We start from the raw sequence: 17,255 nt of genomic DNA on the forward strand, positions 1-17,255 counted from the left end.
GCTGTACAGCAAAGTGAATCAGTCATATGTATACATATATCCCCTCTTTTTTGGTTTTCCTTCCCATTTAGGTCACTACAGAGCATTGAGTAGAGTTCCCTGTGCTATACAGTATGTTCTCATTAGGTATCTATTTTATACATAGTATCAATAGTGTATATATGTTAATCCCAATCTCCCAATTCATCCCACCCCCCCATCATCTCTTACTCTTTTCATTAGAATTTGTTGACCACCTGAGCTTTATTTACTTCTTTGTAAACATTTATTCACTTGAGTAGTAAATACTTATTATTAGCAAGAATATTATGACTTTTAATGCAGAGATCTCAGAACACTTCTCTTGGTATTTGTCTTTATTGCAATTTTGCATATTCTTTTGGGGTGTTTAGATTATAGCTGCTTCTTACATTTCTTTAGATGGTTTTCTGAAGCAGAATACTAGAAGAGAAGTCCTGGCAGTTATCCAGTAGTTGATGTTTCAGTGGAAAGATAGAAGGAGCACAGCAGTTTGCAACAAGTTTGGCAAATATTATCATGTAAATGTATTGATATTCTAAGGATTTTAGTGGCTTGGGTAGTTAACGTTGGTCTAATAGATTAAATTGTTGAATCCTCATTTGTTTAAAGTAAACTTTATCTTTTGAAACCTCTTTAGCAATTTTTTCACTTCTAATACAAATAAGATTTCCCCCCACTTGCTGGTTGTTACAGAATGGATTCTGAGATTACTTAAATAATTTGTAGACAAATTTTAATCTATTTTAATTATTGTTGTCTCACCTGCATAATCACACTGAATTAATTACTCTCTAACGTCAGAAACCTAAGAAAAGGAAAAGTTACCTAGCTGTAAGTCATAGTAGAGAGAGAGAAATGGCATATGCTCTTTCCCCTAATGCTCTTACATCTGAATGCTCCTTCCCGAGGTAGCTGGCAAAGAATTAGCTGTTAATAAGCTGTTGTGGATCAAGTCTTCATTGGCGCTGAATCTTAATTTTTGTTCTTCTTGTGGAGATAGTTAAGCGGTACTGAATTAGATCTAAAGACATCATCTGGTCAAGCAAACATGTACTGCCTTAAGTCTACACTCTGAACAAGGTTTAGCCCTTGCTAGCTAGCGATGCTAGCTTTTAACTGGAGCCCCTCCTTCAGGGGACTAATTTTTCTTTGGTTCAACTTCACTGTCTTTCTTAGGGGAAAATAAGCTTTCAAAATAAAGTAGAAACTGAACTGATCTTCACTAGTCAACACATCAAATTAGCTGATGCCCTTTATTCCCTTGGTAAAACAGTGGTTGCTGACCACATTATTGACATGCTGACATTTGACAGCTAGTATGTTTGCAAGTTGAATATTTTGCTTACCAAAGAGTTATTTGTATTTGATTCCAATCTGTTTATGTCAATGGTATGAGCAGGAAAAGAGGATTTTTTCTATAAAACTAAGTTACATGCCTTAGACTCAATGAAGATGGTAATTTAATTATTGCCTAATTTAGTAGCAGGTAAAAAAAAAAACAGAAAAACTGTAAGACATTAGAAAATCTTGAAAAACACTAAAATTGCTTTGTAAATGTTTATAACTTTTTTTATTTCACTTCAAAGAAACAAAGTAGAAGTTGTAGTTGATCCCTTATAAGTATGCATTATGCAAGAAAGAAAAAAATTTCAGTCAGTGAACCTCGGTACTCAAGGGAAAGGTCTTGGATCTACGTCAAGATTGACAGACAATTACACATTTTAGACCTTAAGTTAAAAGGTAGTGTTTAAAATGTTTATGTACAACACAGGTCCTTTTTTATTCTTTACATTAACTGACTTTGATTAACTGATCACTACTCTCCTGATCACAGTAGGGAAGAAATTTTACTGTACTATAAATCAGAACATTTCTCTGGCTGGATTTTGACTGATCTCTTTTAAATGATCTCTTGTCCAGTACACATACCAAGTGAATATTCATATGACCTTGGTGTCTTTTCTTCAAGGCAGGGAAAAATATATCTTGTAGCAGGAAGTCCCCAATGGACATACTGTCACTATCTTCTACCTCTTTTCATCCCAATTATGATTAGTCACTATCAGAACTTAAAGTTTTCTTTACTCCAAGTATGACCAAAGACAGCTCGTGAATGAGTGAAATATCCTTCAGTTTCTTACTATGAATTTCTGGAGGCTACTTTCACATCCTCAAAAAACAAAGTGTGAAATTACCTTTTCCTAGCTCTTTGCTCTCACTTTTCTGCCATCTACTTTCATGAAGATGAAGCATTGTCATTTAACAAGACTCAGTTTAATAGATTCATAAACGTTAAATTCATAGAAATAAAGACTTCTCAAAACTCAGTAAAGAGGGCTTCCCTGGTGGCACAGTGGTTGAGAGTCCGCCTGCCGATGCAGGGGACACGGGTTCATGCCCCGGTCCGGGAAGATCCCACATACTGTGGAACGGCTGGGCCCGTAAGCCATGGCCACTGAGCCTGTGCGTCCGGAGCCTGTGCTCCGCACCGGGAGAAGCCACAATAGTGAGAGGCCTGCGTACCACAAAAAAAAAAAAAACTCAATAAAGGGAAAATGAACAACCCAATTTTTAAAAGGGTAAAAGATTTGAACAAAGATTTGACTAAAAAAGATACACGGGTGACAAATAAGTTCAGTGTCAACAATCATTAGAAAAATACAACTAAAACCATAGTGAGATACCTCTATACATCTATTAAAATGTCTAAAATTTAAAATATTGATCATGCCAACCTTTGGCAAGGACACAGAAGAACTAGAACTCTCATATATTGCTGGTAGGAATGTAAAATGGTACACCCACTTTGGAAAACAGTATCTCTGTTCCTTAAAATGTTAAACACAAACCCATTATATGCTCCAGCCATTCTACTCCTAGGTGTTTACTCAAGATAAATGAAAGCATATACGTTCATTGTTCATGAATATTTATAGCAGCTCTTTGTCATAGCCCAAAACTGGAAACAACCCAAATGTCTATCAACAGGTGAATTGAATGAACAAATTATGGTATATCTATACGATGGGATATTCTACAATTAAAAGGAAGGTACTATTAATACATACAGTATGTATTGTTGGATGAATCTCAGAGTAATTGCACTGAGTGAAAGATGAATGGATGAATCTCAGAGTAATTACACTGAGTGAGAGGAGCCACACACACAAAAAAAGTACATAATCTATAATTGCATTTACATAAAATTCATAAAAATGCAAGCTAATCTATAGTGACAGAAAGGACATAGAGAAGGGTGTTAGAGGGCCAAAAGGAAAGAAGTACATTGAGAAAATTTCCTTGGGTGATGAATGATATGTTCAGTGTTTGGATTGTGTTCATGGTTTCATGGGTATATATATATATGTTAAAACTTAACAAATTCTATGTATTGTATGTCATTATACATCAATAGAAGTGAAAAATTCAAACAAGGCTTAGTGTTCATCTATTTCAGGTCTTTCAGATTTTAACTAAGTCATTGAGAAAGCCAAAGACTAATTTTGGTAATGTGGCTTTTTGGCATTTTGTTTTAAGTGACATAGAATATTAAGAAACAGAGGATATGCTATGTAATTTGTGAGTGGGTAAACCTGGGAGTTTTTTACAGACTTTTCCCTTATAGGAATATGCAGTAGGTTAAATGCAGAGAGTAGAAGCAGAATTGAGATGAACAGTCAAATGTTTAAAATAAAAGGAGAGGACAGATGCATTCCTTACTTTTTTAAATAGATTTCTCACATTTTATTTATTTATTTATACCTTGACTTGTTCTACAGAATTTGAGGTCACTTACAATGACAACACATAGACTAGCAGAATAGAGAATAACTCATGAGCACCAGGGATATACAAATCAAAGTAGAAAGTAAAAAATCAAACATAGCCCTTATAATTCCTCAGTCCTGTAGCACCCACTTTCCAAAGTCCTTCACGAAGCTCCTGTGGAACTAGGATTTTCAAGCTAGGAGGAACCGTGGGACAGTTTTTAGTAGATTCCACAAATTAGTGAAGTTTCTTCCTTGGTGAAATAAGGTTAAAAATAAAATTTACTGTATACCCCTCTTGGAGATTCATAATGCAGTATAATATACACATTTTATTTTATTTTTTTAATTAATTAATTTATTTTTGGCTGCATTGGGTCTTCGTTGCTGCACGCGAGCTTTCTCTAGTTGCGGTGAGCAGGGGCTACTCTTCGTTGCATAGCATGGGCTTCTTATTGTGGTGGCTTCTCTTGTTGAGCAGCATGGGCTCTAAACGCGCGGACTTCAGTAGTTGTGGCTCACGGGCTCTAGAGCACAGGCTCAGTAGTTATGGCACATGGGCTTAGTTGCTCCATGGCATGTGGGATCTTCCCAGACCAGGGCTCAAGCCCGTGTTCCCTGCATTGGCAGGTGGATTCTTAACCACTGTGCCACCAGGGAAGCCCAATATATGCATTTTTAAAACTTATTTAGCCAATATTTCTCAAACTCCATTGACTTTGGAACACCTCTAGGGATTATTTCTTATAACCAACTCTGAGAACTAGCATTCTGCAGAACATGTTTTGTGAAATATTCTTCATTTAATCAGTGAAAGAAATAAGAAAAGAAAAGGTTAAATGTTCCCTAGTTAATGGCAGAGTTGGAACTCAAACCTGGAACTTTTTGTATTTTGTCTTGTTATCTCTTTACCATACCATTTATCATTGTTATTCAGTTTCAGTCCGGTTCAGTTTATCAAGTAAAGTCAAGAAATGTTTCATTTAAAGAAATGCCTTAGGGCTTCCCTGGTGGCACAGTGGTTGAGAGTCCACCTGCCGATGCAGGGACACAGGTTCGTGCCCCGGTCCGGGAGGATCCCACATGCCGCGGAGCGGCTGGGCCCGTGAGCAATGGCCACTGAGCCTGCGCGTCCGGAGCCTGTGCTCCGCAACGGGAGAGGCCACAACAGTGAGAGGCCTGCATACCGCAAAAAAAAAAAAAAAAAAAAGGAAAAAGAAATGCCTTAAAGAATTTTGCATTCTTTTACCTGACTCCTTCTGATACTGCCATTTTTGCTTTCTTTTCTCTATACTTATTGATCACCTACAATGTACAGTTCTGTAGACGGTTCTTATTTTAATCGAGTGAAAATATTTACACCCTGATTGTTATGTGAGTACTAGACCTTTAAAAAACATGTATTTTAAGATACTATGTAAATGAACGTGTTTTTACTACAGTGCCTTATAGAGTGCTTTACACTTCACAAATATTTTATTATCAAACTTAGCATCCTCAGATCATGAGTGTTGGCTGAAAAATACGAACATGTGATGTATTTTTTTCCTTTTTAAGAGAACAAACTTCTTTTGTGCACTTGTATATCAGATAATTTAACATAATAGATATGTTCTCTCATTCTACAGAGGAAAACGAATCTCAGAGGTACTGAGTACATGACTTGAGACCAACTGCCAGAGCCTGAACTTGAACTTTGGCTTTTGACTTTTAAATCCCGTACTCTGTCTACCGTGCTGTAGTTCCTTAAAACATAATCACCAAAAATGTAATGAGAATGGTTTTGCTCTTTTATAATCCCTTTAGAGTAACCATGGGTTCAAAAGTAATGTAAACAAGCAAAAAGTAGAAGTAGGGAACCCCAGTTGTCTTATTAAAATATTTGACCATTCAATGTGTTTATTCATTCATTTAAAAAATACTCAGTTGGCCTAGTCTTTTTTTTTTTTTTTTTTTTTTGCGTAACGCGGGCCTCTCACTGTTTAGCCTTTCCCGTTGCGGAGCACAGGCTCCCACGTGCAGGCTCAGCGGCCATGGCCCACAGGCCCAGCCGCTCGGCAGCATGTGGGATCTTCCCGGACCAGGGCACGAGCCCCTGTCCCCTGCATCGGCAGGCGGACTCACAACCACTGCGCCACCAGGGAAGCCCGGCCTAGTCTTTTACGTCCCTGAATGCTTAAATAGGAAATGAAAATTTAGTAAACTTTTAAATTGTTTCATAAAACAAGTATACTTTTTAAAATAATGGATTTGTTTTAAAGGTCAGTTATGTTGAAATACCAATAAATACCTCAAGAAAAATTCCATGCTAGGGTTACTTATTGACTGTAGTAGTGAACATGAATACATACAAATATATGTATGTATTATATACTTTGTGTATTCATTGTCAATGTAAGACTACACTCCTAAAGCTATCTTTTTTTTTGAAGCACATGCAAAATCATATCTATGTTGTTTCCCTTTGGTTTGAGTTATTTTATATAATATCTATGGAGAAGTAAAAGTGAAAGGTGTTATTTATTCAAAGCTACACAAATCTTCCCAAGGTATTGCAAACACTCTTTATTAAATGTGGCCCTTTCTTTTGTTTTACATTAGCTGCGTGTCTTTTTTTGGCTTTAGTTTTTTTTTAATTAATAGACTTTTTTTAGAGCAGTTTTTTGTTTTCAGGAAAATGAGTGAAAAGTACAGAGGATTTCCATGTATCTTCTTACCCACCCGTACCCAGTTTCCCCTGTTATTAATCTCTTGCATTAATGTGGTACATTTGTTACAATTGATGTCAATATTAATACATTATTAATACCAACTAAAGTCTGTAGTTACATTAGGGTTCACTCTTTGTGTTGTACATTCTGTGGGTTTTGACAAATGTATAATGACATATACCCATCATTACAATATCATACTGTTCAACTGCTCTAAAATCCCCTGTGCTCCACCTATATATCCCTTCTTCGCCCCCCCGCAAATCCCTGACAACCACTGATTTTTTACTGTCTCCACAGTATTGTTTTCCAGAATATCAGATAGTTGGAATCATACAGTATGTAATGTTTTCAGAGTAATTTCTTTTATTTAGTAAAATGCATTTAAGACCCTTCTGTGTTTTTTCATGAGTTAATAGCTCATTTCTTTTTATTGCTAGTTAATATTCCATTGTCTGGATGTACCATAGTTTATTTATTCATTCAGTTATTGAAGGACATCTTGGTTGCTCCCAACTCTTGGCATTTATGAATAACGCTGCTATAAACATCCATGTGATGGTTTTGGGGTGGACATAAGTTTTCAACTCCTTCTGGTAAATGTCTAAGAGCATGATTGCTGGATCATATGGCCAGAGTATGTTTAGAACTGTAAAAAACTGCCAACTGCCAAACTGTCTTCCAAGGTGGCTGTACCATTTTGCATTCCCATCAGCAGTGAATGAGAGTTCCTGTTGCTTCATATCTTCACCAGCATCTGGTGTTGCCAGTGTTGGATTTTAGTCATTCTAATAGGTATATAGTATGTCTTTTTTTTATATATGCTGTCCTATTTTTTTTACATACTTTATTTTTATTGAAGTATAGTTGATTTATATACAATGTCGTTTTAGTTTCATGTGTACAGCACAGTGATTCAGTTATATACACACTCTTTTTCAGATTCTTTTCCTTTATAGGTTATTACATATACATACTTTTATTATTTATTTAATTTTATTTATTTTATTTTTGGCTGCTCCGCAGCGCATGCAGGATCTTAATTCCCCGACCAGGGATTGAACCCCCACGAAGGGTGGGGTCTTAACCACTGAACTGCCAGGGAAGTCCCAAGTGTGTCTTATTTTAATTTGCATTTTTCTGATGTCATGTAATGTGAAGCATCTTTTCATACACTTACTTGCCATCTGCCTATCTTCTTTCGTGAAACGTCTGTTCAGGTCTTTGGCCCATTTTTAAATTGTATTTTGTTTTCTTATTGCTGAATTTTAAGAGTTCTTTGTATTTGGTGGGGGGGGCAATTAGGATCCCTTAATGGGTGTGTCTTTGCAATTAACTTATCCCAGTCTATGGCTTGTCTTCTCATTCTCTTGGTAGTATCTTTCACAGAACAGAGGCCTCTAATTTTAACCAAGTCCATCTTTTTAATTATTTCTTTCATGCATCGTGCCTTTGGTGTTTTATCTAAAAAGTCATCACTATACCCAGGTTATCTAAATTTTCTCCTGGTATCTTTTAGGAGTTTTAGTTTTGCATTTACATTTAGGTCTGGGATCCATTTTTATTTATTTATTTATTTATTTATTTGTGGTACACGGGCCTCTCACTGCTGCGGCCTCTCCCGTTGTGGAGCACAGGCTCTGGATGCGCAGGCTCAGTGGCCATGGCCCACGGGCCCAGCCGCTCCGCGGCATGTGGGACCCTCCCAGACCGGGGCACGAACCTGTGTCCCCTGCATCAGCAGGCGGACTCTCAACCACTGCGCCACCAGGGAAGCCCTGGGATCCATTTTGAGTCAATTTTTGTGAAAGGTGTTGGGTATGTCATTTTTTTTTGCATGTGGATGTCCGGTTGTTCTTTCACCATTTGTTGAAAACACCTTCCTCCTCCATTGAATTTCATTTGTGCTTCTGTCAAAGATTAGTCAACTGTATTTGCATGAGTCTGTTTCTGTACTATCATTGATATATTTGTCTGGGTTTTTTTCACAAACACCACACTGTCTTAATTATTGCAGCTTTTAAGTTAAGTATTAAAATCAGGTGTTGTCAGTCCTCCATCCTTTTTTTTTCCTCCTTCAATAATGTGTTGACTATTCTGGGTCTTTCCTGTCTCTATATAAACCTTAGAATGAGTTTGTCAATATCCACCAAATAACCTGCTGAGATTTTGACTGGAATTGTGTTGAATCTGTAGATCAAGTGGGAAGAACTGACATCTTGACAATAATGAGTCTACCTATTCATAAATAAGAAATATCTCTTCATTTATTTTTTGAGTACTAATGAAAATGGTATTTCCTTTAATTTCAAAGTTCAATTGTCCATTGCTAGTATATTGGAAACCGGTTGACTTTTGTATATTAACCTCGTGTCCTACAATCTTGCTATAATCACTTATTAGTTCCAGGAGATTTTTTGATGTTTCTTTGAGATTTTCTACATAGACAGTAGTGTCATCTGCAAACAAAGACAGCTTTATTCTTCCTTCCCAATCTGTTGCTTTTTATTTCCTTTTCTTGTTTATTGCATTAGCTAGGACTTCTAGTACAAGGTTGAGTAGGAGTGTGAGAGGGAACATCTTTACCTTGTTCCTGATCTTAGCAAGAAAACATCTAGTTCATTTGCATTCTATTTTCTGGAAGAGATTGTAGAGATCTGGAATGATTTCTTTCTTAAATATTTGGTAGAATTCACTAGTAACTTATTGATCAATTTCTTTAATAATATAGGCCTATTCATTCCATAAGATTATGTCTTTCAAGGAATTGGTTCATTTCATCTAGGTTATCAAATTTATGGGCCCAGAGTTGTTTAAAATATTTTTATTATCCTTTTAATGTCATGGGATCAGTAATGATGGCCCCTCTTTCATTTCTGATACTATTTATCTCTTCTCTTCTTTATTCTTAGTTAACCTGGCTAGAAGTTTTACCAATTTGATTAATCATTTCAAAGAACCAGCTTTTGGTTCCAGTGATTTTTCTCGTGATTTCTTATTTTTAATTTCATTGATTTCTGCTCTTATTTTTATCATTTATTTTCTTCTGTTTACTTGGATTTAATTTGCTGTTCTTTTCCTGGGTATATCTTTTGAGAGTTCAACACATTAGTGAGATAAAACTAAATGCTTCTGAGAGTTATAAAATAAGACATAATAGTTTACAGGTACCATATAAACCTCTGTTTTCTCCAGAAATATTATAGATAAAGCAGTTTTTTGTATTTCATTATAATAAGGTTGCCAATATTAGTATTTTAATATTTGTCATCTATAAAGATCATTTCATATACATTTAAAATTTCTTATTACATAGATCATTTTTGTTAGAATTTAAATATTTTTAGTAGGAGTCAATATATAAGATAAATTTATAGATTAAATAAACTTGTTTTCTTATTCTAAAACAGATTTAAGTCAGCTTCCACGAATAGCACATACAGCAAAAATCATGAAATAGAAACTCACAATAGTTTCTATATAGTTATAATTGTAATTCTCAAATTTGGCTTTGAATTTTCTGGCAACCACAGTAAGAGATACGATTAAATTCTTGAAAAATTTCTCAGAAAGAATTTGTTTTTTATTCTAAGCAAAGTGTTCCTTAGTATTATGTTACAAAAGACATTGTTCATATTGGGCATTATCTAGAGTAAATTTAGTGATGTAACTGCAATATTTTAATATCAGTTACTGTCATGGATTTTACACAGCAACTTAATGAACGTTAAGGGCATAATATTAAAATATAATTCATTGAGGGCAGTTTTATGAGTGACCAATGTAATAAAGTCTAAGTTTATGGCATTCTAGTGTTTTTTTTCTTACACTAAGAATAGAATTTTTAGTATCTAAAGTGGAAATCTTTTGAGTTCTTTAAATAATATAATAATATAACTTTTTAAAATTGGCTGGATTTAGATAGCAGAGAAGTTGAGGTTACGCCTTCTGATTTGGGCCTGGAATGCTAGAAAGTCAGTGTTCTTGGTAGAGAGAAAAATGCATATATTTGGAAATGAGATAACTAACTAGTAAGGTGGATAGCCTGTTGTAGAAATTGAAGATCCTAATCAGGTTCCTCACCTTGACAGTATACTGTCGCATTTCTGCTCAGAAGTGAGGTAGAAGTATAATGATGAATTTTATTCAAGATTTCTAAGTCACTGTGGCATATGAGCAAATGCTCCAGAATAAATATTCTCAGCCAGCTGTGCTATAGAACACCTTAAATATTTTCATGGAACATCCAGTTTTAGTGCAACATAATTTTTCACGTTAGCAAACCCATATAAACCCACTGGCATGAAATGCAGCAAAAAATACACCTAAATAACTAAAAATATATTAACATGCTATTGTGTTATATTATGAAAGGCAATTGAGTTTTAGAGAATTCCAGTCATCTTGTGGGGCACAAGGCATAAAATAATGAACAAATAGCTTAGTATAATCTAGACTTTATGCTCTAGTGACATATACAGACCACATACTATTATAATACAGCATACAGAGGCCACTCACCTGGAGGAAGAATTATCCAAAACAGCCTTGAATGATGATAGGAACTGCACATTTAAAAAAGAAAGGAAAAACAAGAAAAGGCTAGAGTGTAAAGGATCTTCAACTTAAGATTAGGTTATATCCTAAAAGTATAGTTCTAAGTTCATTTTAGCTTAAGGATATACTTTCCTATAGACATTAACATGGCAGATAGGTCCCTGTCCTACAAACCCTATTTAATTCATAATCTGGAATGTTTCAAATGTTGTGTTGCAGCAAAAAAGGGTTTATCATCCCCTCTCTCTCCTGTAGAAGTACTGGTAGAAGAATATTGGGATTCTTAGTAGTGAAAGGAAGTAATAACTGTCTAATCCCTTCTTGTCTTTACTTTTACTGCTGACTAAGGAATAGAATTGGGGCTTGGAGAAGAAGGAAGGCCAAGAAATACCACTCTAGTCTTTGTCATCACCTCAGTCTATCACTGAGGTTGTAGCTAGCAGTGAATAGGGAGTCCCAGAATGGTGGTGTCTGTAGCTAGGATAAACAGAGTAATGGTAAAAGAGAAGGGAAAAAATCCCCCACAGTCATAGGAAGGAAAAAGGAATTCCTTTCATGTCCTGTATGGGTCATCAATAAATCTTCCTAGGTAATGGGTTCTCAGAAGGCAAGAAATGCATACTACTTATACATCCCGAATGACTTGAGGGTTTTTAGAAGTGTCCCTTCTTTTTTTTTTTTTTGCGGTACACGGGCCTCTCACTGTTGTGGCCTCTCCCGTTGCGGAGCACAGGCTCCGGACGCGCAGGCTCAGCGGCCATGGCTCACGGGCCCAGCCACTCCGCGGCATGTGGTATCTTCCCGGACCGGGGCACAAACCCTGTCCCCTGCATCAGCAGGCGGACTCTCAACCACTGCGCCACCAGGGAAGCCCTTTTTTTGTTGTTGTTGTTCTTTTTAAACCCTGTAGACTATTGGCTGTCACCAGTCAAAAAATGCCATACACACAGACATATACATAACACTTTACACTTTATTTCAAATTAACAAAATTATAAACACAGTTACAGGTAAATGACAATTCAGTACATTTAGTTGGATAATATATATAAAATGCATATATATGTGGTTAATTTGATGTGAATGTTGACACAGTGCACTGAGAAATGAAAAACATCAGCCTGATTGTCCACTGATAACTCTGAAATTGGGAGAAAAACACTAGAATTTTTTTTTTTAAATCAGATTCTTCTCTTAGCTCTTCTAAAGGGATTATTAGGAAATTCATGGCTCTGAGTTTATATTCACTAGATATAATTTGTATTCTATATATAGTCCTTTATTTTTCTGTAATATTCCCTTCTTGATAATTCATTCTTGATATTTATTGAAGCTACCGAAAATCTGTTTATTATCTTGACCTTGTTATTTTGTTTTATATTTTTAACTTGTCTGTTTTCCATGTAACTCTTGTTATCCAATTTTTATCCTCCTTTGAATCCATATTGTAGAAGAATAATCAATCTTTGGGACAGAAGTTGTTTCTCTTAGTATTTTCCATTATTTCAAGAAAGTGAAAAAGGACCGACCTATAGATATTATGTCTCTGGACAAAGTAACCTTTTACCACATATATGTAAATTATGTGTATTACCAAAAAAACCCAAATATATACTAATTGACACATATACTTTCTTTCATAAAGCATATACAAAGGAAGCAATAAGTTGTTCTTGAGGAAAATGTAATTTTCCCTACTCTTTATCTGTGGTGTACATTGGAGTCTGACCTGGATTTGAATCTCAACTCTCTACTACTACTACTCTGGTAACCTTGAATAAATTTATGTTTCTTTATGTCTGTTTCTTCATCTTTAAAACGGGACTAATAATTCCTAGCTCATAGTGGTATCTGGAGAATTAAATGAGATAATCTAAGTTTGTAGTTTTTAAACACTGTTCTCTGGTACCGTAGAGTTCAATAGAGACATTTAATGGGTCACTTGTATCTTTATGTTTAGGGTTCTGCAGAAGATTTGGTTTGAGAAAGAGGGTCCTGAGGTTCTCTGTTTAAAAACATTTGAGGGCTTCCCTGGTGGTGCAGTGGTTGAGAGTCCGCCTGCCGATGCAGGGAACACGGGTTCGTGCCCCGGTCCAGGAAGATCCCACATGCCACGGAGCGGCTAGGCCCGTGAGCCATGGCCGCTGAGCCTGCACGTCCGGAGCCTGTGCTCCGCAACGGGAGAGGCCACAACAGTGAGAGGCCCGCGTACCGCAAAAAAAAAAAAAAAAAAAAAAAATTTGAAAGCCATAGCTGTAAGTAAAGTGCCTTGCACATAATAGATACTGAACAGATACTAGTTCTTTCATTCAGGTTAGAAAATCTCCACTCCTTTCTCTCCCACATGAGGCTCCCTTCCAATCAGTATATTGAAATGCTATGTTATTTTTCTTTAACCCCTTTATTGAGATATAATTCACATACCATACAATTCACCTATTTAAAGTGTACAATTTAGTGGTTTTTAGTATATTCACAAAGTTATGCAACCATAATCACAATGCAATTTTAGAACATTATCATCACCTTCAAAAGAAACTCTACCCATTAGCAGTTGAATTAACTTGTTTTTGAATTGTTTCCATTGTTAATTAGAAGTTAAACTAGGGGTAAATTAGCACATCAAGAAAAGCAAAATGAATCTAATGTCTGTACCTCCATAAGTCAGTGAACCATGTTTCTTCATTGATTTATGTAGGTACAGACATTAGATTCCATTATGGCATTTAGCCTACATAATTTTACATATTAAGTCACTAAAGACTTGATTCTTTACATTTTTCACTTCTAGAAGTTCATTTATCTCCTTTTATAACTTCTGAAGATGACTACTTGATCTGTATATGTCCTGCTATTAGCTTAGACATTCAACAAATATTTTATCAAGTACTTGTTATGAGCCAGGTGCTGTGTTAGACTCCTAGGGTTAAACAATTAATTAGACACACTTTAAGGAGTTTACAGTTTTAGGAGACCAAAGACAGTAATGTGGTGTGATCATTATTATGGAGAAGTGTACAAAGTGCTGTCAGTACACACTTAAGGGATTAATAAATTCTCCCAGTGAAGAAGATTGGGGGAGGGGCAGGAAAGGGAAAGAACAGAGACTGAAGCGTTACAGAGATGCTGCAAAGAGGCTGGACCTTGAAAAATGAGTAGAATTCACTGGGCAGGTGATGGAGGAGAAATACATTCTAAAAAAGCTAAGAGTATATAACCCAAGCCTAAGCCTTGAGGATTAAAAGCATACACTACGTATGTAGTGTACACTGACTTTAACGAAAGTCAGTGAGTTAATTGATGTGACTAGAGGGAACTGAACCCAGTGAATAGTGATAAAACAGAAAAGTTGGCTGGAGCAGATTGTGAGGGCCCGAAAGTCAGCCTAACACCTTATTTTATCACCTTCCCCCTTCCATTCCTAGCTTTACTCTACAGATAATTAGCCTTTCCCAATCTAATATTTATGTTAACATAGTTCCTACTACTATTATCCTAGTTTCCCAGGAGTTATCTTTGACTTTTTTCACTAGCTTCCTTCCCATATACATTCTCATGTTAATTATTAAGTTTCTGTCTCTTCCTTTCCATTCACACAGTCACCACCATGTTCTCTTTCCTAGGATCTCCTTTCTATTTCTTTTGTTCATTTTTGATATTACATTTTTCCATTCGTAGGACTTTACCTCTCATCTACTTTGTTATTCAAAGTAGCTTTATACAGTAGTTAAAGTGGTTCCTGTATCAGGGAATCTGAAGAATATGAAAAGCCATTTATAAAAAGGAAAACTCTGACAGAGTTTATTAACTCTTATCTAGACTTCACTAATAAGGAAATTCTCCATGTACTGGTTATATTGAGTGAAAACAAGGGACAGAAGAGTATAGTATGTTACCTTTTGTGGCAGAAAGCAGAGGGATCTTAGGGTATAGATACTATTTGCATAGAGAAAGTGAAAAACTATAGGAGAAATAAAGAATATCCAAAGAAGCAGGTGGAAATTGGGTGGAAAAGGACAGGAGTGAAGACAGGTCTCAATGTATTTACCTTTTCATGTTGTTTGGATTTTCAAACAGAATATTTCATCTGTTTAAAGCTCTGGCCTTGTGTGCCACTGCAGGGGAGTGGGATTGAGGGACTCTGGTTGATTGCCTGTTGCCTCATATATGAAATCACTCCTGAGTCTGCCACTCAGATCTATCCACTCTGATCATGCCTTGGTATGATCCCTTTACCTGAAATGAACTCTGTCTATCCATGTCCCCAAATCACTCTCAAAACAATTCAAAACTCATCGCTTCCTTCTCCACAATTGGTTAGTTATTTCATTCTATCATCTGATCTTAATATATTTATTTATATTCTATATTTACATTTTGGTTCTTTGTTGGTATCTCATAAGTATTCTCATTTATTTCATGAATGGTTTCTAGTTAGATTGGTAATACCTTCAGTAGTAAAGCATGTTCTTTTCTCTCGTCTATTTGAAGCATAATTTAGTAGATACTCGATAATTTTTATTTACCTCGGATTATCCTAACATGTTAATTTCATTTGGATAATTTTAATCAACGAATTTTAAATTAGAAAAGCTGCCATACAGAAAAGCTAAGTTTGACTACTTTTCCATTATCTAAACTTCAAAGTATTAAGTAGGAAAATAGTTTATTTAAAAACCATTGAAAATAATTAAGGTAACTTTCCGGTTAGGATGAAAATATCTGAATTTACTCACTAAAAAAGTAAACGTAACATGACCACTTGATATTAATTTGCATGGAATACAGTGTTATTTGTGTGCTAGTTACTAATTAATACAATAATTGAGATTTGTGTGATTTTTTGTCTTTGCTAATATGCAGAGTTAATTCTGAATTTATAAGTAAAATATAAATATAATAGCAATCTATCATTTTTTTTACATTAACTATATAATCAAAAGTAAGAAACTTTAAATTCTACTAGGAAATGAACATTTGTTTTTCAAATTGATCATAGAAACTTGTAAGCTGAGAGTCCTTTAGTATGTTTTTATTACTTGATGTATTCTAATCTGACACTTATTTTGAAACAGGCAAGAAAATTGGATGTATATTTTGAATATGAAGAAAAAATAATGAGCAAAACTACTCTGGATAAATCGCTTCTAGATATAATATCAGACCCTGATGGTATGTACCATGAATTTGAGGTTAATGTAAGTTTTACTTCTGATGAATCCAGCATTTTCCATTTGAGTAAAATTTGAATAGAATCATTGTTTTTCTCATAATCTTTGCTATTTATGAGATAATTAAATGAGCTATTTCCTGTTGAGAAATTTGTAACATAGCAGTTACTAAGGTAGAAAAATGATTTACATTTTATTTTATTGAACTTTTCTTTGATGGTATGTAAGTGCTTTTTTTTTGTGGGGGCGAGGTATTTAAGCACTTTTTATATTCATTTGTTTAAAGTGATACATTTAAAGCTCAATTTCTTCTGGCTCCAGGAAGATTTGAAGGTAAAATATTCAAAGCCAGAATCTCTAAGTGATGCAGTTTCTAATTACTTTGGTTTCACCCTAAAGAGTTTCCTAAAAAGATGTATCTAAAACTGAATTTTGTTTTAAATATTTAGGGAATTCACTTTTTTTTAAACACATTTATTGGAGTATAATTGCTTTACAATGGTGTGTTAGTTTCTGCTTTATAACAAAGTGAATCAGCTATACATATACATATACCCCATATCTCCACCCCCTTGCGTCTCCCTCCCACCCTCCCTATCCCACCCCTCTAGGTGGTCACAAAGCACGGAGCTGATCTCCCTGTGCTATGCAGCTGCTTCCCAATAGCTATCTACTTTACACTGGTTAGTATACATAAGTCCATGCCACTCTCTCACTTTGTCCCAGCTTACCCTTCCCCCGCCCCGTGTCCTCAAGTCCATTCTCTACGTCTGTCTTTATTCCTGTCCTGCCTCTAGGTTCTTCAGAACCTTTTTTTTTTTAGATTCCATATATATGTGTTAGCATACAGTATTTATTTTTCTCTTTCTGACTTACTTCACTCTGTATGACAGTCTCTGGGTCCCTCCACCTCACTACAGATAACTCAATTTTTTGTTTCTTTTTATGACTAATATTCCATTGTGTATATGTGCCACATCTTCTTTATCCATTCATCTGTTGAGGACACTTAGGTTGCTTCCACGTCC

General features: G+C 35.4%; 1 protein-coding gene across 1 annotated transcript in view; it reads left to right on the forward strand.

Moving 5' to 3' along the window:
* Nucleotides 1-17,255, forward strand: part of SCFD1 (sec1 family domain containing 1) — a 142,452-nt gene that overhangs the window by 73,445 nt on the left and 51,752 nt on the right. The window contains exon 15 of the mRNA XM_082618920.1: nt 16,132-16,228. Coding sequence (XP_082475046.1) covers nt 16,132-16,228 — 97 coding nt within the window. The remainder of the gene's footprint in view (nt 1-16,131; nt 16,229-17,255) is intronic.

The sequence above is a fragment of the Mesoplodon mirus genome, assembly GCF_964341445.2.
Source record: "Mesoplodon mirus genome assembly, chromosome: 4".
NCBI classification, from domain to species: domain Eukaryota; kingdom Metazoa; phylum Chordata; class Mammalia; order Artiodactyla; family Ziphiidae; genus Mesoplodon; species Mesoplodon mirus.